We start from the raw sequence: 25,353 nt of genomic DNA on the forward strand, positions 1-25,353 counted from the left end.
TCTATTTACAAGTGAGATGTTCCTTACTATTGGGTAAAAAGTCTTGTTGAGCCACATATTACGTGTTCTTTTAAAATACTGTCAATAGAAATAGGAAACCATAAAATAAACATTTAAACGTCTTATGGCCCTGAGCTCAAGTCCCAAAGCAAAAAAAGTTTCACATTATTAATGTAGTGTTCTCGAGTGCCTCACTGCAAGTTGCATATCGTTTTATCACCTTCTCAAAGGCACATTACCAATATACTCTGCAAATAATAATCAAACCAAAAAGTGTCAATACAGCAATACCTTTGCAAGCATAGAAACAGCTCTGCCCAACAGCTCTCAAACTCCTAAAAAAAAAAAAAATGGTGCATGACCCCACTGATGATCACACTGTTGGTCATTATAACACAAAGAAATAGGCAGTAAATTAAATTTATTACAAAAATACTAATCTTCTTAGGTCAGAGTTGAACTTGTTCTTTCACTTACTTGGCTAAAACAGACCAAAACGGTCAAAGGGAAGCACCATCTTTTAGACTGCCTACCCTGAGCTTTATCTCCTCTTCTCTTCAATAAATAGAAAACAGCTATTACATGCTCAACAGACACAATATAGACAAAAACATCCAGATGAACTGGATTGTTGAGATATGAACTAATTTCCCAGTGATAACAGTCTGAGTTCAGCTTTAAGTACTCTTCCAAAAGCTGTAATTTAACATGTGGTTCGGAACCCAAGCCAGGTGCTAGCAGCTGATGTGCACAACAATACAAATTAGCCCATAAGAAGCATCTTAGATGTGTGAGTAGGAGAGTCACCAGTTCAGACCGGCATGACAATATAAAACAAATAACCACCACACCTTTATCCAGGAAGATAACTCCGTCTCAGATAATACACCGAATAAACAAGCTAACACAGCTAATACCTTTAGAAAAGGTAACTCACTGTATCTAGGACAAGCAGCTTCAACTCCCTAGAAAAAATGCTGTCCTTTTTTGGCTTGTCTTCGAATGCCAGTCTCCCAATTACAGCTTTAATTCTGTTGAGTTTTCCACTTCTAAAAAAATGTAGCTGTAGGAATTCAGTAGAATTTTGCCTTAGGCTGTAGAATGTTTTAAGAACAAAACCAAAAGATTAGCTCCATTTTCCAGAAACGTTCAAATCAAACCCACAGTTGATATACTTTGCCTTTGCTCTCCTTGAGCCCCTTAGTGTTGTGCAAAACCTTCAGAAGGGGTGCGTACCGATGAAAATTTGTTTAATGGAAGTGAGAAGCCACAGCAAATCTCAACCTTGAATTTTCTGACTTTTGTAATATCCACTTTCCCTTTTTGATGAAGTATGTACTTTTAAAATGTAACACTGCAACACTTTGAGACCACTATGTCAGATTTCAATATGCTTGCCCTAGATTAACATGAGAATCTGTTGACATCATGTCACGTTATAACAGACTGTTAAGTTGGTTAAATAGTTTAATCTTCTTCCACAGAAGGGAAGTTCATAAGTCTCGGAAGAAAAAAAAATTACAACGTGCATCATTCCTATGAACTAAATAATAAACAAAAACTGTCTCAGCTTTTAGAATTCTGAATAGCAGCCTAATACTGTAAATTTATTGAGAAGAAATCATTTTGCAAAACTGGAGTACAATCGATTTACCAAGACTTTTTTTTTTTCTTTTGTATTTGAAAATCATTTAATAACAAGCCTGACCATAAAATAGTGGCACAACAGAAATGTAGGTTGCAAATGTGACGTGGAATGCATAGAACTTCCAGGGCGGACCAGCCACAGTAAATACAATAGTTGTAATTATGAGTGTAAATTCACTTTCATAACTGAATTTTTTTGTCTAGAAGATAAGAGGGTGTATATAAATACTATAGAGAAAACATTTAAAAACCACATTGTTTTATTTTTCAGAAATGCTGGAAGGGGTTTCAGCTTAGCCAAAAACTAGTACGTTTGTTGGGCCAAAATTGCCCATTCTGGTTCCTAAGGTTTCCTATGATTTTTATGAATAAAACATTATCAATGATTCAGTGGCAGAAATGCTGAAAAATATCAACTAAGGAGCTAATTCTCAGCCAGAAGATATGATGTTTCAAAACAGTGCTTAACAGCATTAACCTTGAGGAAGTAACACTAGGAAGGGTTCCCACCATTTCTGCTATCTTGAAGACTGAAAGAAATTAATCCCATTAGCCACAAAATCCCAGTTCATTAATAAGCAGGATGGTAAGTTAGACATCTGCCCGTGAGGATCTCTGGCTGTATAGTTTGGTGGGATTTAATTTAAAAAAGCAGCAGAGAAAAGTAGGAATTTTAAGGAAAAAAGGACTTACAGTACATTGCCTTGGGCCTCTCTCTTCATTGAAGGTGGCAACAGTTACCTAGATTGCATAATGCTGCTATATTTAGTTTTAGTTGAAGAAAAAAACAAAACTGAAAAATAACAGCTACTTACTGGTTAAAACAGATACATTTGGCATTCCAGCCCACCATCCCTGCACTAAACTTGTCATTTACCCCTCGTTGCCTCCCAGGATTATGAAACAGTGACATGCCTACAATTCAAAGTTTCCTACCCTACAACTGTAAAATTTAGATTTGCCAAAATATGACTACGACCCCTAGAAATCATCCCATAATTTTATGCACATTACGTTTATGGGATAGAGCTTCACACGGTACATACAGTGCTATCAGCATTTTCTTAACAATGCAACTGAAACACCATTGTATCATTCAAACCTTTCTTCTCACTCTTACACTCAACCAGTCAGAAACACCACATTTATGATCTCACTTAATTCCCCTCTCCTAACAACTCCAGGAATTCCAATAAGCAATTTGAAGAGCAGCACTTGATATGATCCGCAACTTAAAAATCATACCATGAAAAGCCATTAAACCTGGCTCTCCTACATAAACAGAAAAGATGCTTGGCTGACTTGAGATAGTTATTTTCTCTCTGCTGTCAGATCTCTTGTTAACTTGCGAGTTTCGATTCATGAGCCAGTGGGTCCCTACAGATAAGGGGCTCCCTTTCTAGCCCACCCTATACCTCACTCCAACCGAACTAAACAGAACTCGTGGAGGAGGAATACAGCATCTCGGCATCCTTGTCCAATAAGCTTAAGAGAAACTGTGAAAAGGAAAATGTAAGGTTAAAAAAAAAAGCCCTACTAAAATAAATTACATAAAGTTCTGAAATCAACATCACTTTTGAGGCAACCTTTCCAGAGACCTCTTGGGTTCCTTCCTTCTCTGAAGCACCTTTTAAGTTGTATGGTTGTAAGAATAACTTTAACTATAGAAGCTATATGCATCTTTTAAGAATCACATTTTGATGATTATAAAAATTTATCTATTATACAACATAGGTCCAGCTACACTGAAAAAATTACACCGCTTATTGAAATACATTTCATTTAGAAACAGACTACTAAATAGGTCTATACAAAAAACTCTAAAATAATTTCTGTAGTAAAATAAAGAGTGTGTTAGGAGAGCTACACAAACAAGAAATTTTTTTGTCTTTATAATGCTCAAATATACTGTGATACGTGGCTGGCTCACTCCATAGCCGGCACCAAAAGCTGAAAAGAATTCATTACGATACACAGTGATACAATTAATGCTCTGTATTAATCTCACAGCCTTTCCGATTAGTACAAAGAAAACCAGGCCTATCTCCTCTTTGAGGAGAAGTCCAGGATATAAAAGCAAGCATACCTCATCAGCTGATATGAAATTATAAAATTCCACAAGTCTCAGTATCTGAAATTTATAAAAGTCACCAGTAAAATGCAAGCAAATTGGGTTTAAGTCCTGTCGGTTCCCAGGTTCAAATGACCACTGCTGATCCAAAACAGAATTTCCTTGTTGGTTAACTGATTCAAGAGAAAATCAGGACTCTCTGCTGGGGCTGAGAGACAGACAAAAGATCCTCACCAACTAACCCTCTGTACTTCCATGAGGGCAAGTTTCCATGTGCATAAAATGGGAAAATAGCTGGCAGGAAGCAAAGATGTTAGTGGTGCTGTGCTGAACTGTTTTTTTCTGCCAGGTGTCGCAGAAAGTTGTCCTCACTCTGGCCTCTGTGATTTAAAGGCTCACTCTTAAAAAGAGCTGGAGGAGGGGGTAAATGAGGAACCGGGGGCACAGGAAGATGATGTGGATGGTGAGGATGAGGATGTAGGTGAAGGTGTGAATATGGATGGGGAATGGGGCGTGGAGGAAGCGTGCTCACTGGGTTCAGGTTGATAGGTGGGGTTGGGGTTGTGGGTGCGTTCACTACAGCAGGGACTGTGGTGGCAGGAGAGGTCGTGGACAGTGGGATCTGGACAGCAGATGACACGTTAACAGGGCTAGTAACACGGAAGCATTTCTCCTTGTGTGCCTTGAGCATGTTGGAGAAGCGAAATCGCTGACCACACACATCACATGGGTAAGGCTTCTCCCCTGTATGAGTTCTGCGATGTCTCTTCATGTTTGGGCGGCTGGTGAAGCTTTTCCCACAGATTTCACAGATAAAAGGCTTCTCTCCTACAGAAATGGACACAGCAATCAGTCAGGCACAAAACATTTGCTAATAATTACTTCAGCTGTAATGGCAAACAAGTGTGTATTACAAAAAGCTACTCTGACAGCTACCTTCAGCCAACAAAGAGACAGTTGTTCCACAGGAGTCCTCAGTTTTTATGAAATCCTTTCTCATCTTCAGATTTTGAGGCACAAGAAAGTTCTATTACAAGGCTTTTGGGAAGGAGTTCCTTCAAACCAAAATAACAAGGAAGTAAGCCTAACCTCTCATTTTCCTCCACAATGAATCAACATGACTATAGACAGCTCTTCTGTTGTAACCGCAGGTTAACGTATTAACCTTTCCTTTCTGATTTATCTAGGTTGGATAGCAGTTTCGATCACAAATTCCAAGGGAGTAACATGGATGAAAGTGTAGGTATGTTTTTGTGCTGGAAGTAACTGCACTTTTCTTTGATAAGTTCTTACCAGTGTGTGTTTTCATGTGCTCATCAAAGTACTGCTTCATGTTGAAGTCTTTGCCACACCACTGACACATGAACTGTTTGTGCCCAATGTGGATGCTCATGTGGGAACGCAGCTGGTACTTGTACTGAAACCTCTCATCACAGTTCTGCAACAGACAGATGGCAACCATGATATTCAGGCATCACACATGAGGATGCGTGGCAGTCATGGGACAGCATTCAAATGTATTATGTGAAGGAATCAAAGGAATACTTCAACTAATACATACAAGGACCGGCACACCCTGCAAACAAGGAGTTTATGTTATTAAATAAGAGTAGAATTTGGTCTGTACTAAAAGTTCTGCTGGCACAGGAAACTTGGCAAGGAGTGTGGAGCAGTCATAACCTTTAGCTGACATAGCTGTTGGCAAACCCCTGGTAGAAACACAGTTATGCCAACGGAAGAGTGCTTCTGTTGGCTTAACGTATCACTTGGAGGTTTTGCAGCTTTGCCAGCAATCTCTGCTGGACTGTGGTGTGCGTCCACTAGAGGACTCTGCTTGCACAGCAAAACCAACAGCAACTCTTATGCAGGCTTGTTTTTCTGAAAGCTGGTCTGTTTCCCAGCTATTATCTACTGCTTTAATATGAAGTAATTTCTCTCCCAAAAGGTTTATCTCCAAGACTATTGTGGCTGCAACATTGCCATTACTCCTACGTGTCCTGCAGCAGCTGTGCTCCGCTCCTTGGATAGGATGAGCCACCAGAGCTGCTGTGGAAACAGGAAAGGCTCTACACCAAGGCCTGCCTCGGTCATGTGATAGCCCACAAGCATCTCCATCACATGACTGAGACATTATCTGCCCCAGACATATGACTGAATAAGTCCATCCCATACAGTCTCCTTCCCTAGAACAGACATAGCTATACATTAGAAACACACAGTAATGCACCAGTGAGATACGCCCCCCCTCACAACACAAACACAGACTTTAAGAAACCTCAGTTTAGGGTACTATCTTACACTTCAAGAAGGTAATCTTCTAAAAGATGATAAAAAAGAACTTTAAACCGCTTTGCAATAATCGCTAATATGACAAATGACTAGCCTCTCACACACTCTATAAGAGGCAGCCTTTACAGCATACCTCATACCATCTCTGAACTGTAGAGACTACTGTAGAGGAAGCAAACAATGTCCTTGCAAAAGCCTGATCTCCAGACTCATGTCTGTGCGATTTGGTTTGTAGGACTTCAAAGTTTTGACTTTCATTTTCAGCACTGGAACAGGTTGCCCAGAGAGGTTCTGGAGTCTCCTTCTCTGGAGATATTCAAAGCCTGCCTGGATGCAACCCTGTCTAACATGTTGTAGGCGACCCTGCTTGAGCAGGGGGGTTGGACTAGATGATCTCCAGAGGTCCCTTCCAACCTTACCGATACTATGATTCTATGACTCATTTATTTCTCCAGCTGTGAAGAGTGTTGACAGAATTCCTCCTCTCTTCTATTTTTTCTCTTCCTTTTAACACTCCCAGTAGTACTGATAAACTTTGCTCTTTTCTCCATTTTTGTATGGGGAGAGACAGACACAAATCAAAATGCTTGCTTCCATTCATTCCATGTTTCAGGAAAAGGGAATGACTTTTCTCTTGCTCTCCCCCCTGTTAACTTAAGAACTCATCACCTGTCTGCCCACAGTTTTTCCCCAAAAGTGAAATATCAAGCAGTAATTTATTTCCAATGTTGTCAGCTCCATTTGCCTCAAGTCACCAGGCAAGAAGGAAGATTACCATAATTTGTACTGTGCTACTGGCTTTCCTATGAACACTGACAGAAAACATATATGACTACTGACAGCATTACTAATTCCCTATCTTATGCTACCATATCCAAAACTTTTAAAATTGTAAGTTGCTGCCTCACCTCACATCTGAAAGGTTTCTCTCCAGAATGCTGTAGGGAATGTACTTTGAGAGACATACTGCGTTTGAATGATTTTCCACAGGTTTCACATGTAAATGGCATGTCCTTTGTATGTGCTGCAACAAAATATTACATTAGAAAAGAGTTACTAAAATGTAAGTAGTTCTTCACCCAGAATTCTTTCTGGAACACTGAGCAGTAAAATGATCGGAACTGTACAGCTTATGCATATACATACACATGAACACACATACGCATATATACTTTGCTTGCCTGTCAGTAATACAAACTTGAACTTCTAGCTACAGCTAAAGCTCAGATGACTGAATTTGCCCTTTCTTCCCCTCTCTTTACTCTCCAAAAACAACAATTAAGAGTTAAGAGCCATATAGACAAATTGTGAGGCAGAACCAACAGAAGCACCAATCAATAACTCACCAACCATATGTTTCCGCACGTGGGCCATGGTGTAGAACTTCTTTTCGCAAATCTCACAGGAGAATTTCTTTTCTGCATATCCGTGGACAATCTTGATATGTTCATGGAGGGACCAGAGCTTCTTGAATGACTTATTACAGGAAACGCACTGAATGAGTGGGACAAACACAAAGAAGTTTAAAAATCAGAAAGATTCAGTGGATCAAGTTTGTGGTGGTAAGCCACATATTTTCCTCTTGCACATCAAAAAGGGATCCAAAACAAGTCAAAACGCTGTATACTTTATCAGACTGTACTTCAGCTTACATTTACTGTTTTACAGTTGAAACACACACTAAGCAAAGCCTACAATTCAAATCAAGTAGAATTAGAGAGCGTGTTAGCACATTGTATTTTTTTTTTTTTTTTTGCCATCTGCCAAAGTCTGAAGAGCACCACAGCTACTACACTAACCTATTTCCAAAACACAACATTATGTATAGCTGGTTGCAGCCTCCAGGGAGCTCAACTGCAAATCCCAGCACAGGAGAAAAAAGACTCCATTGGCATTGAGGCTGCTGGTAATCCAAACCCCTGGCGGTGGGAAGAAGCAGGCCAAGAGAGGCTGAGGAGGCCAACAGCACCAAGCTGCCTTGAGACTCAACTGTGTGTCCAGCCCTGTCTTTCTTGTGACCTCTCTGATCTCTGGGAGACCAGGTCTAACAACCTGTGAACTAGTCAAAGTTCTCGTGTTCTTTTGACTCTGTATGGAAGACAGCTTCCATCTCACAGCTCTTGACCATGCGGAGACTCCGGTACACAGTTCATACAGCAAAGTAAATTTCTTTTCATGTTCTGACTCTTCCTTTATACAGATCAGTAGCACTGAAGATTTAAAATGACCATATGCAAACCATGTTTTAATCGCATCCCACAATACTGTGAAAAGTCCAGAAAGTCAGCGATTAGCAGGATCCACAGGCTTTCATGCATCTCTTAGTTTCAAGAGCGTTCTTGCTAAAGACTTTTTAAAATCCTTGTACAATTCTGAAAATTCCAGAATAAACTTAGTTGTGAAACTTGATAGAAGCAGTACATGTGAGGATAACAGGTCATTTTTATCTTCAAAGTGAAGAGTAAGGAATTGTGATTTGTTGGTTTTTGCTGGCTTTTGGGATGTTTGGGGGTGGGTTTTTTTTTTTTTTTGGGGGGGGGGGGGTGGTACAGCTCCACTTTTCTGCCTGTCAGTTACCCTCCTCTCTCAAAGTGAGGACAGCTATACGCCATTCACTGCAGGTTTAGCTAGTTCTACTCCTTCCATCAACTCGAGCCGTTTCTTCTCTGCACAGGCAAGTTATGTTGTTTCCACAGTGCTCCCGATCTCTGCAGGCCTGGAAACTCTGGTACACCACTCACCACGCTGACTCTAAGGAGATTCTTTGGCCTCTGAAAGTACCTACTTGGAGATGTGCCAGGAACAAACTGTAGTCCATGGGGAAAAAACCCTAGAGAGTGAAGCAATGCTAAGAAATGATCAAAAATCCTTTGATTTAAGGTTAACTGAGTTCTTTAAACAGTCTACAATTTAATTTATGATCATCATCAGCAAGTAGTCTAGATCACTAGCATTAAGAGCTATTACACAGAGTCTAAGAAAACAACACAAACTCTGTGAAGGTACTAATGTTGAAAGGATGCAAACCAGAAAAAAATAATTTATCTGGAAAAATAGATATAGCCCATTGTTTAGACAAAAAAAAAAACAAACAAACATAGGTTTTTCAACCGAGAGAAGCCAGCCATGTTTATCAGCTCAATTACCATTTACATAATGAAACCATTCAGGATTTTTATAGACAAAGCTCCACACTCCCACTGACATATTAAACCCTACATTAATGTAAAACTTTCATATCTCCTTACTCCTTTCACCAAAAGTAAAATAAATAAATAAAATTGCAGGCAGTTGTAAAACACATTTTGAACGTTAGGACAGACAGAAATAATTGTTCAATATATGCTTATAAAAAGAACTTGAAGATGACTAGCAGTGCTTCTGGCACCAGGAATATTTGGCAGAATTTCTGGATCTGATGCTTCTGATACTAAATATAATTTCTTCCTTTCCTATTACTTTTGGACAATGTAATGTAAGGAATACCTACAGCATGTACTTCTGCACTAGTATAGTAACACCGACACAGCCAGTGTAGCTATGTTGCTCTACTTTAATATAGAACTTTCCTTGTTTTACTGAAATATATATGCCTATAGCATACAGAAAACTTTTTTTTTTTAAAAAGTTTTTTGCTTGTACGTCCATTACTCACTAGACTCTCAGTCTCCAACTAGTGTCTAGAAGAACTACAATAACAGAAACAACCAGTTAATGTACATTAATATAAAATGCCGTGTACCCAGATATATCATGATAGCAAAAGGAATTTCACACTGTGGCAGCCACCTGGGGGTACTAAGCACAGACAAGACTTGTATTTCATTCACATTTCAAAAAACTCCTCAGACTCTCTTTGCAACAGGCCTTTACTGAAATCTTCTATTCTGAAACACTAGGTGCAGTCATTTATTTACCACCTAACTCAAAGCTAGCTTGGGGCTCTGCGGTGCTCTTTAACGAACAGTGCAGATGCACAGCAAGTCTCACTGGAGTTGACTGTCAGCAAAATGCAGGATTTAGTTTCTTTGCTCAGTAAGCTGTGCTCACCAATATGAAGTGTCAAAGGACTTATTTATTGATCAGTAACCCCTTAGAAGCACGTGGGTGCAGGGATTACAGATGCTTCTCCATTCTATCACATGTATTCAATCTATTCATAAACTCCTGCTTAATGTCCTAAGATACTATGTGGCGAATGAGCCACTTGGATGGCAGGGCATTGCTTAAATGCACATTTAAATGTTCTCTGCCACAATAAAGTTTTGAAATATTTATTTCAAAAAGAGCAAGGATATTTGTCGACTCTTTGGCAGAAACTAGGACATGCTGGAATGTGTATACATTTTGCTAGCGAAGATCTACTCCCTTCTTCAACCTTCCTCCTACAAGTTAAAGCCTCAGGAAAAATAGTATAGTGATATGTAGAGCTGCATTGAATTGTACTGCAAAGAGAAATTGCAATAAATAGTTGTCACCCACAGCAGCAGGAACTGAATACCAGTTCAGTTTAGTATTTCAACAATCAAACAAACAAATCTTAAATCCTTCTGCTAAATCTCATTGGATAGACAAAAAACTTGTTGCCCTACAATCACTGAATATTTCAGCTGCGCAGAAAGCGAACTCAAGCTGCTTCACCCCAGCAGTGGGATTATTTCAGAAGTAGGTGGCAACACTGTGCCTAGTTTAACAAGGCAACAAAGCACGTTCAAATTGCCAGATAAAACAACAGTGCCCCCAGTTACATGAGAACACAGATGCCTATGAGCAAAGTACAAACCACAGATGAATCAGAAACTCTGAAACTCTTTCCACCACTTACATTTTAAAACGGTTCTATTACAACACAGGCTTCCATTGTTGTATAAAATTAAAAGCTGCAAATCTTCTGCTGAGAAAGACCAGAGACCTTTATACTATCAGTGAGATTTATTGAGCTTTTTCCACTGGGGACAGGGCAGGCTCATGAATGCATTTAGTCTATGAGTTCATACACTTACATACCCATACATGAACACTACTGTAAATCACTTTTATGTAATTATCTCTATAGGAAAAAAAAGTTACATTGTAACACAAATTCAAATCCTGACTTCACTAGTTTCTCTCTCACCTGCTTGCCTCTCCAGTATTTTATACCTTTCTGATTCCAACACCAGCAACACATCATAATTTTGTTCTCCCTTGAAACTTTACCTGGACATACTATGTGACTGACTTTCAAGACACTGAAACTTTGAACTTTAAAGCTAGTGATAAGCTGCAGGTGCTCAGCACCTGAAGAAATAGGTTTTATCCTGCCAAAGTACTTCCCAGCAAATGCGCTTGCTTTCAGGCCAGTTATTCTTGAGTTTGACATGTGTTAAAAGTAGTTTTTCATTTTTCCCAACATATGGTTAAATATTAGAATAACTCTGCTAAAGCAGAAAGCAGTTGTGCACTTTGTTCCCTACAATTTACTTCTTTTGGAAGACACCAAAAAGTGTTGATCTGTAGGGACAAGGTCTTGGTCAGAACCTTGGTCTGCGTAAGAGATTTCCCCCTCTGAAGTGTCCACCAGCTGTATCCAGGGCACAACAGAAGGAACGGAAATCTGGCAAGCAGGTGAGCAAACCTACCTGGATATTTTTTTCACAGTCTGTTTGCTGGTGAAGGGACAGCTCACTTTCTAGAACAAATTTCTTCCCACATTTGTCGCAGATCTGCATGCGCCTGTGAGTGACGTTCATGTGCTTCTCCAGGTACCAGCGTGTGTTAAACACCCTGGGGCACTTCTCACAGGTTAAAGTCTCCTTCTCTTCACACTTTGATTTCTGCACAGGTGCCTTGGGCTCCTTTGCAGCTTTCTTCTTACGCTTGGGGGGCTCCACACTCTTTCTACGACCCCTTGTAGCTCTGGGTGATGGGGAGGTTGTGGCTGCTGCAGCAGATGCAGCTCTCCTTGTTCTCCTTTGTGCAACACTAACTTTTTCCACTCTTTTCTCTTTTTTCTTCTGCCTCTCATTTTCCTCATCATCATTACTGTCTTCAGTGGCCTCTTCCCCACTGTCACCCTCCTCTTCCTCACTGCTGGTCTTAAGAACAGCAGTCTCTTTGGACTGGGAGGGGACACCCTTCTCCCCTTTTGATACATTTAATGTTTGGTTGTTAAGGTTTACCTCTACTATAATCTGCTCCCTTTTGTAAGTCACTTCATCTTCCTCCTCTTCCTCCTCCTCAGAGTCGTCAGAGTTTTCTCTGTCTTCTTTCACAGCCCGGACCTCTCCTACTGATCTGTTCTCCCTGAAATATGGCTGCTCCTCTCTGTCATGGAGATGTGGTTTACTCATTTTGCTGTCCACCAACACTGAGTAAGGACTTCCTGACTCTCTCTTGTATACTTTGGTGGACAGATCAAGTTCCTGGCTGGCACCATGATAAAATGTGGGTGGCACCTGACCACGGCGACTGTCCTCTTGTGCCATCCCTGCTACATGCGCAGCACAGTTTTCAACCAACTGTTGGCAAGAATTGGCTGTCTGACTCATTTGGGGGGCCCTGATTCATTGAGCACCTTTAATCCCAGAAAACCAAGTAAGCAGCTTTAAATCAGGATGGGTTGTCAAGACCGATGCCTGTTCCATCTACACAGAATTAACAAAATAGGATTCTCTGCTGGTCTTTAGCACTGACGTGTAGGTCTCAATTCTGGTATTATGGCAAGAGCAGAGCAGTAGTAATTATTCTTCTGAAGAAAGTTGTCAATGGACTGTTGAGCATTTTATCTACAAAAGACAACACAGAAAAAATGGTCAATTAAAAAAAATCTTCAAAATGCTCACCAAATTTTCCGTTTTTAATTTGTTCAATTGAGGTAAAACACAGGATATGCTATCTGTGAGCTATATCTGTTGAGAGGGAACTGCCCTGTAGCACTGTCTCTAGGAGAATTGGTTCTAAGGTACAAACAAATACACCTTTTCTGTGGACCAGAACTAATACTAGAATCCTGACATAGGGAAATGCCAGTCATTTAAAAATGACAATATTCTTCACCTGCCAAAGATCACCACCTGCCTCATCAAGCTGGGCCAAGACGTTGATCTGTGTTGCTCTTGGACTCCCTGGAACCCTGTTGACCCATAGACTCTGTTCTACCCCAAACCACTCCATCAAACAAGGCACATACCTACACAGAAATACCTCTGTTCCTGCCAGAGAGGGCCCATCCTCGCCCAGAAAGCAGGATAAATGAAAAAATTTGTATACCAAACATTCCATTAATGTAGATATGCATGAAGAGTTTCAATGAAAACGTTTTCAACTTGCAGCACTAAATTAGATTAGGAACACTGTGTCCACTGCATGTTTCCACCTCAGAGATTCCTCATACAACCTCTTGATTTAAGGCACTCATTCTTTTGTCTCATTCTCCCCTCCCCCAGTCTCTTACTCCTCAATGCAGTAGCGAAACAGTATTACATTTGCTCATCTAAATTTCACTTGCAGTTATCCAAGTTGGAATTTGACCAGGACACTACTACTTCCTCCTGCAAAAAAATACCACATGATCCCTAACAAATACAAGTAATCAAACTCTCACATCTATTTTTCAGTAGGACAAATACATTTTAGTAGCACAGTATTACAACACCAAGCCAAGACTTTTGGCTATGTGAATTAAGTCAGAAATACACTGAAGCCGCTGACCAGACAAGATAGGCAGAAAGAAACCTGTGAGTAGAGGGTGCAGAAGGAAAGAATTGAGTATTAAAAGTCTGCCATGACTACAAGATGGAGAGAAAGGCCATAGAGAAAATGGATACATCAAGCAACTAAATATGAAGAAAACCATGTCCCCACTACTGGAGACAAAAACCTTCCTTGAGGCTGAGATTACAACCTTGGGCTAAGTCCAGCAGACAGGTATAAAACACTTTGACTCTGCAGAATCATACAGAGATTTTTATTATTATTATTCTTGGAGCAGTAGTATTATAAAGCAAACAACTAGAAACAATATCACAGATACAGATTTGCATGATAAATTTCCTTCCACTTCACACTGAATTAAAATAGACTCCACACCACAGTTATTTAACTATTCCATCTTACAATATAATAGCTGAAAATGGCAACTTTGAAATTTTCCTTTTTGATATTAGTTTAATTAAATGAGAGACAATTTTACTGCAGTCAGTGGTGTAATAGTAATTAAAAAGAGGCTGAACCCTGCCCTGCGATCTTTGTGAAATGACAGTCTAGACAAAGTGACTTACCAATAACCAATCTTCTGATTACCAGCGTAAAGTTAATTAACTAGATTCTTGAGCTGTTCTCCAAGTTTTCCAAATGCTCTGAGAAAGCCCCCTGAAGATGCCTGGCACAGTATCCTGGAGACAGCCTCACTGCCGTGCAACAGCAGGGTCTCCTCCCGCTGCTGCACGCAACGTCCGCAGCAGGCTCTCGGGCCCAGCTTCCAAACACCGGAGGTGAGAGGCAGGAAGGCAAGTGCCAAGACCCAACTGGGCTAGGAAATAGGCGGAGATGGGCTGTTAACATTGGCTTGTTATCACAAGTAACATTCAGATGGAAAAACTAGTAAATAATCAAATAAACTGGTTGTAATTACAAGCCAAAATTAACAACTCTATACCCAGGAAGACCTTTAAAAGCAGTGGGCATGATAAAATCCACTATTTACCTCTTCTTTTAACAAGATTTAATGAATTATTCAGAAGCCCAGAAAATCACTGTCACAGAGAAAGCAATACCTGATTATTTCCTCTGTAGATTAAGCATCTCTCAAAAGTTACGTAAATAATCTGGAAGCCTCTCTGAATTCTGCTGGTAGATCACCAGAAAAAGCACAGAAAGTATAATGAAAAGGATGCTTTACTCTTCCCCCTCGCCAGTTTACTGGCCGTTGAAACAGTCTGTTTGCAAATACTGCCATCATTTCACCCCTGCACATTTAAGGAATATTCTGTATAATAAACCACTTTGTATGAACGTATTACCACTTCAAAAAACAAAGGGACACATTCCGATTTATCAAAGCTATTTGGTCTTAAAACCACTTCACTCTGCAGAAACAGTAACCTACTTTCACTTTGAATATACCACTTGCTACCCTCAAGGGACCCACAACTTTCCAGTAAGATTATTTAACTGTGAAACAGCTGGTAAAGTCCTCCTTACATATTTAATACAAACAATACTCTATTAGAAGATTGAGAGCTCTGAGAGACAGTGGTTTAAATACGGCTGAAATATTATAATAGAACCAATTTTTCTTAATTTCCTATTCCTAAATGTAAGAAAGTAGTTTGGGATTTTTTTCTGCAAGTGAATCTACTTTTTCCAAAGCTGCTGAACAACTCAGGCTCACAAAATGAACTCCAGTTCATTCTACAAATGAGAGCAACGGGTTCTAATTAAAACGCAAATAGCATACCCAGTTTCAAAGTAACTTTCGAAGCAGCATTATCAAGACATTACCCTTTGAGGAATAACTGCATTATGAACATAAAATGAAGGTATGAAGTATATGCAACATTTAGGAATCAAAGATCATACAAGAAAGGTATGCAAGCCTACAAATATTAAAGGATCAAACCCAGAAAAAAAAGTGCAAACAACTTGCAGACAAATGTGTGGGTGGAGGAAGCATGTGTATGTGGGAGCAACATTTCATACAATGCTTTCGCTACTTCTAAAGAAAAACCACATTTCTTCATGTTATCTGTACTAAAAATAGAACAAGTTATCTAGCAAGAAATGCTAAAACAAGTACCTGCCTCAACTGTGATTCAGTAAATGCTTTTGAATCAATACCGACCGAGTTCAACATACCCAGAAGTTTAAATTACGTCCTTAGTTTACTACAACAGAGGGACAAGCTTGAAAATCAGGAAATCTTATGTTTTAGTCCTACCTGTATCAACGATACATAACCTGACTATTGGCAAGCATCCAGCTGAAGCAGACACTGAGATACACCCCCCCCCCCCCAAAAAAAAAAACAAACCCGCAGCTTAGTTTGTAATTAGTGAAATGGCTGCACAGTCATTTCTGAATATCAAGGCTCCCTGTAAGCTGCTGACCCCTCCATGGCCTACAGCTGTTTGCCTGCTATCATAAATAGGCTACCAGCTCCACAGATGTATACTTAACTGTTCATTCTTTCTGCCTGAACTGTTGCTGGTGGCTCCCATACGAGGAAAGAAGAGGCACTTCAGGGCACTCCACAACCATGACCCTGCCGCTCCTGGGCAACATGACAGCGGCCTTTTTTTTTTTTTTTTTAAACTCCATTTAATTACTGCCAACGGAAAGTTATCAATATTAGCTCTGGAAAAATGACAGACACTGGTCTAATTCACTTTGCTGTAGATTGGCAAGTCTAGGAGAAGCATTGCAGCCACAAGACTGACTTGTCTATAGGCACAAAGACAGCACTATATTGGCTTTTTACTTAGTTAACATCTGGAAGATCTCCCTACTGTTCCCAGATAGTCATAAGGACTAGAAAATTACTTTAAAAAAATGCCTAAATTCACAAATTAGTGGTGTTTGCTTGGATAAGTTTTAGGTATGCCACAAGGGAAAAGAGGAGTAATACTAAGAGCTGGTGGGGGGGGGTTCCTGCAGCTCACCTACTTCTTGCACAAGTGAATACTATGAAGACAAAAAAAAAAAAAAGATTGCAATATTCAGTGTCCAGTATCAACAATGCATTAGTTTATTAGCCATCCATTATTATTGTCCATCTTTGCTGTAATATAGCATTCCATGACAGAAACAGAATGTAATTTTTAGTCATAAGCCACTTATACTAGATTCCATTTCCAACTTGGCACAGTAAGAAGTGGTCTCAACTTTAATATAGCTCACAAGATACCAAGCCAAAATTATTCTCTAAAAAGTATACAGTCCTAACATGCTGGGTAATCTGAGTCACAGATAACACTACAGCACTGAAATAATACACGCTGCATACCTTGTAGGAGCAATAAGAATTATTTACACATCTCCCTCACAAGAGCTTTATCTTTGAACACAAGACAATCCCCCAAATTTGATCTTTTTTCCCCTACTCAGTTTAAGAACAGACAAATCTCAGTTTAACAACAACTTTTTAGTGGATACAATCAAGAGGCATTGTGTGGCATGAATAGGCTTCCACTCTGCCATTTAGGCATAAAGCCCGCTATATATTACATCAAGTTCAGTAGGAAAGTTTAAAGAAAGATTATCTTGCAGCATGCAATTTTATTCTCCATAAAACATCATTTCTCTCCAGCTACAGTTAGGAAAGTACCACTCACAATTAAGAAAAAAAAATCACTGCCTTTTAATTAAAGGCAATGCCATTCTGTGTATGCACTAACAATCTGAAGTTGTTAAGAAGCCTGAATGTCTTTTGGTTAGAAGCTACAATTTAACAGCTGCATTAAGTCCTGGGGCAAACAGATTTGCATGCAGTTTACAAGCAGAGAAACAACCATGTGTATAAATAAACCATTTACATTATTTAAGATAATGCACCGATTTCAAACTAGTCAAGTACTTCAAGAAACTACATTCAGAACAGGAGTAAGGCAGTGGCAGCAGGTTGGGGGAGGATTTTGATTAGTTTAATGCAGGTCCAACATTATGTTGAACCTGGGATATAGTATATTCTAGCCATCATGCAAATTTCTAATGGAAATTAGAGAGTCAGTTTCTCTGCTTCCCAAACTCCGGATGAAAGTTAAGTCATTAAGAAGAAATTTCTAGTACAGCTGAACTCGGAATACATTGGTATAGCTCAACCCTTTCAAAAGGGCAATACCATTCAATGTAAAGTACTTTCACACCTACTAGTCACTTTATTTGGATAAAGAAAAAGAAAGTAGGACTATGATAAGCTGGCACATTTGTGTTTATTTTGAAAGGCTGATAAGAGAAAGCATCATTCTGATGGATATAAACATAGAGGTAACTAGGAATGTGTTTTTTCACTAAGGTCTTCTGTTAGTTTCTTGCTTACCACCACCAAAAACCAAATATCACTAATTCATACTATTCACTGTTACCCCTTAATCAATTTTAAATCACTGGTTTCATCAGCACATACAATAGAAATAAAAGATGCATCAGACAAATATAGCTTCCATTTCATAGATACAACATAGCTTTAATTATACTACCCAACACACCAAAGTTCTGCAGTATATCTCCTAAAAACAACAAAATCTTAATGACTTTTCACAGCAGCTCAGCACTGTGAAATTCTTAAGAAATGAGGCTTCTTTTTCTGTGAATTCTGAATAGCATATTATGAAGAAACTACTGTGGATGCAACTTGAAAATACACAGCGGTCGACTAAAGTTCCCACCCCTGACATTTCAATACACTAGCAATATTTTAGAGCATATTAAAAAAAAAGTTTTGATACACTTGCACAGTTTGAAGAACAGGTGCATGAAACATAATAGTGCACAGGCATAGTGAGCCTCAATTAGTGGGAAAACACATCTGGTACAAGTTACATCATGCCAGTGGATAGTAATCAGGACAATAATACAAGAGGGAATTATTTATATCATCGTACAATCACTCCTTTCTTGTGCATCTCAGCTGCTTCATAGGCAAAAAACTGAAAATATGTTCTTCTTAAGTGGTAAGTTCTATCTTAAGACAGAGCTACAGTCAGCATGTCTTCAAGGGTTTTGCATTTCTATGGAGAAGTACTTAAGTCTGCCTTTGCCAATGTAAAAGCAGAATGAAAAGACTGAATGCAACCAACAGCCTATTCTGTTATCTGCTAGATGTCAAGGGACAGCTTGTAATACCCACCTAAGAGATGGTATCTATTATAGGTTCAACACTTAGTAGAGCTATAAATGAAAGTAGAAAAGAATGAAAGTAGAGAAGAGTATTCCTATCTACTGTATCAGAAAGCCAATTTTGTGCAGCTGACACAAACTTTGGGAATACAGCCTAATGTGGCCAGATGATACTCAGAAACAGCATTCACAATCAAATTCCAGAAACTGTTCTGTGACAACAGAATAATCCTAACACTTTTTTCATTGTGAGCTCAAAAAACACTTGAAAAAGATTTTCCCATCAATTCATACGAAAGGTTAGATATCACATGGTCTGTGTCACTGTGGCTTGTATTTTGGTGCAGTGGAAGGTATGTTGCACATTTGGGCATCTCTATCTCAAATGGATTAGTCATGGTACAGCTAACTAAACTGACACGCACATCAAAAAACCCAACAACACTGGTAGTAACTGAAAATATTGTAGGAAGACTTGGCAGGGAAACAGAAGACTGGAGAGTGAAGAAATAATGTTCCATTTTCAAAGTAAAGGTCTGGGCCAGAGGTACATTCAATAGAACGGTATACGAAAGCTTGAAGACAGACTATAGAATCCAGACTGTCCCAACTTTCAGTTATTTTTCTTGACAATTCCTAAAATAATCTATGATAGGTATCCTGCTAACTCAGCAGGCAACATATTTTCACTGTATGGAGCTGGCTATTTGCCTGTAAGTATTTAACATCCTAATGGAAAAATGAAACAGACCATATTTCCAGTTCCAGAAAATGCTTTCTATAATATTCTGCAGCTAAAACATAAAAACTAGGATAAAAAAGCTTCAGGCTTTTTCCATTTCTTAAGATTTATTATTTGGCTGTATCTAGAAGTCTGTTTTGAGGGACAAAGGCTTTCAAACTAGTGATTTCCAGAACTGTGAATCTGGAATTTTTTCAAGCATTATCTCCACAAAAAATAGTTTAAGAGGTTGTCATTTCAGAATTCAGCAGCATTATAATCCCTCAGCTTTTGCAATAAGCTGTAGGTTTTCTATTGGTTATGAAATTAGCTTTAGATATGACAGCCATAAACCCCACATCTTATTTTACTAGGCAAAACTATCTTGAAGTAAGTTCTAGTACACCCTATATACTCTCAAATTAAAAGTCTAAGCCTTTCCTACTGTCTCAAATATGCTTAACAAATATCAGAAGGTATGCACATCATTCAAACTTCAACAGTTGTGACTGAATTAGGAACCTCCTTGTATCCAAATCTATTCTGTCATGTCCAGTTTCTTTCAACATAGCAAACAAGATGAAAACAAGAACAGGTAGTCAGCACTCAACGGTAGGCATTCACAGGTATATACCTAACTTTCGCATTTATTAGCCTGTTGTAATTGTTTGATACCTTAAAGATACATGAATTAAAAAAAAAGTTTATATGACAGCATTAACAGATTATCTGTCCCTTCAAATTTGTATATTCATCAAAATACGTGCCAGAAGTCCACAGAACTACCCACTGGCACGGTACTGAAGGACAATTGTTTCACCCATTAGCCTACTCCTTTCTCTAAATCCCTTTTTTTTGCTTGTTTGCCTTTTGTTCAGAAGCAAGAGTCCTGCTTTCAGAATTCTTGCTTTCATCATTATCAGCTTGCATTTCTTGAAGTAAAAAAATAGCACCAAGATTTCAAACTGTTCATTTATTTTTATGGATGCCAGCAATGACACTTTTTTATTAAACATTACTAACTTACTGTAAATGATTGTACTAACAATATAGCCTACATAAAACCATATGAAAACACAGAGGAAGTCTGTCAAAGATCTGTACTTCTGTTTTTCCAAAGCTAACATTTCTTCTTCCAAAGAGTGAGGGGCAGAAAAGGGGGCAGGAGATGTGTAGCTGAGTCTTTGAATAAGCAGATGGGGATCAGTTGAGATATCCGGAAAAAGAATTTAAACAGGCTGCCCACAAAACAATATTTGCTAGTATAACTTCCATGCGGACACTTATTCTGGAAGAAAGGTGTTTCTCCTCAGTTAAAGCTAACATCATTTTTAGAAACAGCACTAACTTGGCAAGAAACACACATTAAAGAGCACCTGCATTCAGAATTATAGCCAGGATAGACTCAACTTCTCTCCTCGCAAGCCCTAACAGAGCCCTTAGCAACTTGTAGAATGGAAATGTCAACAAGCTTCATTTTTGTCATAGAAGAATTCAATTTGAGAAAGCTCACATACAGGTTCAGTAATATGTTGTCTAGTCATAGCCTTTTGTTGATCAGCCTATACTACACATCACAGCATGTATCATCTATCTTTTAAACTGTAATCACAGAACTTTCAAAATAAAAATATCTTAGCTGAGACCATGATGGTGCACACTTACTCCACATACAGAGTCCATCAGTCACTGTTTAATGTAGTATTTTTTAAACATTTTGATTCACTTCCAGTCCATTAGTTTATATATATATACATACACATAAAGCCCGCTAAATATTTTGGAACTTTACTGAGAGTGGAATGTAGTGGGGAAAAAAAGAAGGTTTAAATAGGAAAATCTTCTTAGGCTTCATAGAAGTGAGAATTTGATCTCTCTAAAATAAAGTTTGTTCTTCTCACATCATTGGAATGTGCTTACAGATACGTATAAAATCTTCTCATTTTTTCATCTAGAGCTCTTTACACACTAGGTAATTTTGACTTGAAAAGAGTAACAAGTTTGTAAAAACATCCACTGCAACAAAAATGCTTGCAGCAGCTGCACAACTGTCCTCTGCAGAGCAGCAGATGTACTAGCTCAGAGCATGACTCACTGCTATCTCATACTGGTAAATGCTGAGCTGATGGAGAATTAGCAGAAGAAACTTCTCTTCTTCTCCTTACCTGGGCTTCACCCAATATCTTCTCTCTAACTGCCCGCAAAAGGAAATCTGCATTTGCCTAGAGCCTTGATTTTATAACTGCTAGCAGCACTTTAACTACTAAAATCAGTAAACACTGCTCAGATCAACTTAGCTAACTGGTGGTTAATACCAAGACAAGATGTGTGTTTATGCAAGTACAAATCACCAGCAGAACTGCAGTCAGGAATTATTATTGAGAAGCTTAAGTAATCCAGTGTTGACAAAGTCTAAATGTGACAATACTAAAACTATACCCCTGTAACTGCTTCTCCTTGCACAATGTCACAATGCTCCTGTAAACCCTGAATAACCATCCTGTACAGTAGCTTATACCACGAATCACTGTTTTGAACTACTGAAGCTTCTGAAACATTATACACAGAGTTTGTTTTAAAGGTGCCATGTAAACTTTTGAAAAAACAACTAGCCTTCCTTTTATAGTAGTTATATAATTTAACACAGCAACACATGGAAATTTGGCAGCTTCCAAGAAAAACTAACCAACAATACTTCACCACAAACTCCTAATTGCACAAATTCTGCCTTTGCAGGTAGAAACATTAGGTGTTCTCACTAGTGTTACCAGAGTTAGATGCAGAGACATAAATCCATTCAGCATGTCTATATTCACCAGAACATATGATCACAACAGCCTCTGCACCACTGTGCCAGTTCATCTCAATCTTCCTGTGTTTGACAGGTGAGAGTCTTAAGAGTGAAAGCAAACTCTCTGCAGTGATACGGTAGACTGTATTCCCATTTTTCCCACTAATTCATTATGCAACTGTGGACACTTTATCTCTGCTCTGTATTTTAGTTTATTCCTGAGAAAGGGGAGGATAATAATTAGTTAAGGACAAAGTTACTTGTTCAATTTAATCTGATCTAATTCTGTGTGGCAGCCAAGGAGGCAATACCCTCTTTCCCTATTTGTGTGCCAGCACTGGCATTCTTGAGATTGCATGGAGAGCTGCCTTGAGAAATCACTCTGCCTGAAAAATAATCTTTCCTTGGGATTAATTTTTAGCTGGATCAGTTCTCTGAACCAGCTGAGCAGCCTCATGAATGCTACTGCCTATTATAAAATTTTCCTTCCTGAAATTCTTTGTTCTATAGGTATATTCCAACTTTCAACTTCCACAGGACAGCAATGCAAGAGAACAAGAAGCACAACAACAAATTTGCAGAACAAATCTAAAGATGATGCTTAAGAACTGAGGTCGAAAAAATTACACATTTTCAAGTGCCTGTGGCAAACAGGAATTTTTCTCAAATGCCTTCAGCCTTTGCATAGCTCCTGCTTTTACTTAAAAATAAGTTTCAAGGCCTTATGATTATAAAAATATTTTTAGACATGAGTTATCTCTCTTTACTGATATGTCATAATCTAAAACCACAGATGTACTTTTAGCATAGCAGGATCAGAGTTACAGGCTCCAAGTCAAATTCACATCTTGGCAAAAGTCTGAACAAGACTCAGGACCTACTCAGTGGGTGCAGAATCCCAAATCTCAGCAACAGAGATCCTGCAGACACTGCCTTCAGAGCAGCCAGCAAGTTTTAGGGTGAGAAAAGGAAAAACGAACAAACAATAAGTTTGAAAATTTTGAAAAAGACCCAGAACTTTCCTTCTCCCTCTTGAGAAAAAGAAACAATAACTAAGTTCCTGAGCAAGGCAGGGAATAGCATCTCAGCAAGAATCTCAAATCATGTTTCTTTTTCACCTACAAATAAAGATTGAAAAGAAGAAAAGTGTCCACTGATAGCAGCGATAATTAATTTCATCTTACTGTCTGGATTTGAAGTGTTTGGAGTGTGGGATAATAGAAGTCAGTCACGCACAGGAGAGATTATGTTAAATGATTTTATAGCACCGTAAGTGGGCTAGGTAATTTATCAAAGATAAGTAGAACGCAGGTGACTTTACCAAGAAATCTGCTGGTTAGAAGAAAAGCCACAACAATGCACAAAGGGAAGAAAAAAAAAAAAAAGAAAAACAGACTGGTCTAAGAAACAGGTTTAAGGATGACAGTAGAAAACACAACAGTGAAAAAAAAAGTGCAAGATAAAGGGATATGAAATTAGGGGGAAGAAAAAGTAAATTATGAGCTGTAATCACAAAGTTAAAGAATTGGAATGAGTTTAAAGAGGTACAACGGAAACGAGAAAAATGCAACACGGCATGTGTTAAAACAAAACTGCCTGGCAAAAAGTTGCAATTAAATTCAACACACAATTTTTCTCAGACCTTTAAACTGTAGTCAGCATGGCATTTCACTCTAACAGATTTTGTCCTGCAGCTAGTAAGTGTGAAATAAATGATTCAAGACACTCGCAATACAATAAAGCAAACTAGAGATTCACAGCAGCCATTTTCACTATTATATGACATGGGTGATGACGATTTATTAGGATACATTCCAGTTTCAGCCTAAGACTTCAGAAGTCACTTCTATATACCACAATTCATATTTTCATAATGTCAAACCTACTACTGTCACAGTGCATTAAACAACAATCCCAACATAAATCTGTAAAAAAGTGACAATTAAAATACTGGAAATCTAAGCACAGTGTACATCACTTAACTGGGAATCTACAGAATGTCCAACAGAGACAAAGCACACAAAACAGGAGAAAGACAGTTTATCTGACCCCATCAGAATTTCTGTAAGCACCACTTTAAATTTTCTAGCCTGAAAAAAGGAGAAAGAGTGTCTGGAATTAAGGACAGAGCTCTCATCATTGTACGAAACAATGTAATTTACTACAAAGGACCAAACCAGAAAACCTACAGAAGTGTGAGCAAAGACAGCTTCTTCTTTAAAACATTCGTAGCAAAAAATGTCTACATCGACCAGAAAACAAATACTCCTGTTCAGCAGATGTCCAAAAGATTACAGTGTCACTGCTAGTTGACAGTATCTACTATAGGCTACTGGACACTAAGAGCAATCAGGCTTTTAGTTAGAAATAGTCTGCCTTCTACCATTAAAATCAGTTGTCACTGTATGTAATTTGTTTTCAGACAGGACTATTAAGACACATTCCATAATTCCCTTTTCATCACATAAGCACTAAAAAGGTTTAAAAAAGCACGACTTGCAAGCAAACGTGGAGTTGAAAACAGATTTTTACCATCTTCCACACAACTAGTGAGCCACAGAAAAAGTAAAGTTCTAGTATGCTTTCTGCACCTGCAAGATTCAGCTATGCTCCAAGTCAAATATTTGCAACTTTTTGTGTACAACACTCCCATGAAAGAAGGTATGTGGATCAATGGATGCTTGTCCGTAAATTTTCAAGTATAAAACTTTCTGCTTGTTAAAAAAAAAAAAAAAAAAAAAAAGGCAAAGCACTTATACTTTATCCTACCATACCATCTGCTTTCATAGGGGTACCACAAATATCCCTCCAAAACTCCAGCTAAAAAACTTTGTTTGCTTGTATTTAGTATCTGGGACAGAATGAAATGGCTTAACAGGATTCGTCTCAAATGTTACTATGGATTCAAATGCTGGTAATGTATCTTCAAGCAGGCCCAGTCTCTCTTGGATTTGCCTTTCACACAGCATTTTTAAAATCACTTTTGCACTAAAAGAATCTAGTTTCAAAACTTCAAAA

At 38.6% G+C, this 25,353-nt stretch overlaps 1 protein-coding gene across 1 annotated transcript in view; it reads right to left on the reverse strand.

Moving 5' to 3' along the window:
• Positions 1-1,279: 1,279 nt before the first annotated feature.
• Positions 1,280-25,353, reverse strand: part of ZNF652 (zinc finger protein 652) — a 28,084-nt gene continuing 4,010 nt past the window's right edge. Inside the window, exons 2-6 of the mRNA XM_062595759.1 lie at positions 11,629-12,774; positions 7,354-7,501; positions 6,916-7,031; positions 5,012-5,156; positions 1,280-4,546 (exon numbers count right to left, since the gene is read on the reverse strand). Of these exons, the coding sequence (XP_062451743.1) occupies positions 4,032-4,546; positions 5,012-5,156; positions 6,916-7,031; positions 7,354-7,501; positions 11,629-12,537 (1,833 nt within the window). The 5' untranslated portion in view covers positions 12,538-12,774 and the 3' untranslated portion in view covers positions 1,280-4,031. The remainder of the gene's footprint in view (positions 4,547-5,011; positions 5,157-6,915; positions 7,032-7,353; positions 7,502-11,628; positions 12,775-25,353) is intronic.

Source organism: Rhea pennata, chromosome 26 (genome assembly GCF_028389875.1).
Source record: "Rhea pennata isolate bPtePen1 chromosome 26, bPtePen1.pri, whole genome shotgun sequence".
Taxonomy (NCBI): domain Eukaryota; kingdom Metazoa; phylum Chordata; class Aves; order Rheiformes; family Rheidae; genus Rhea; species Rhea pennata.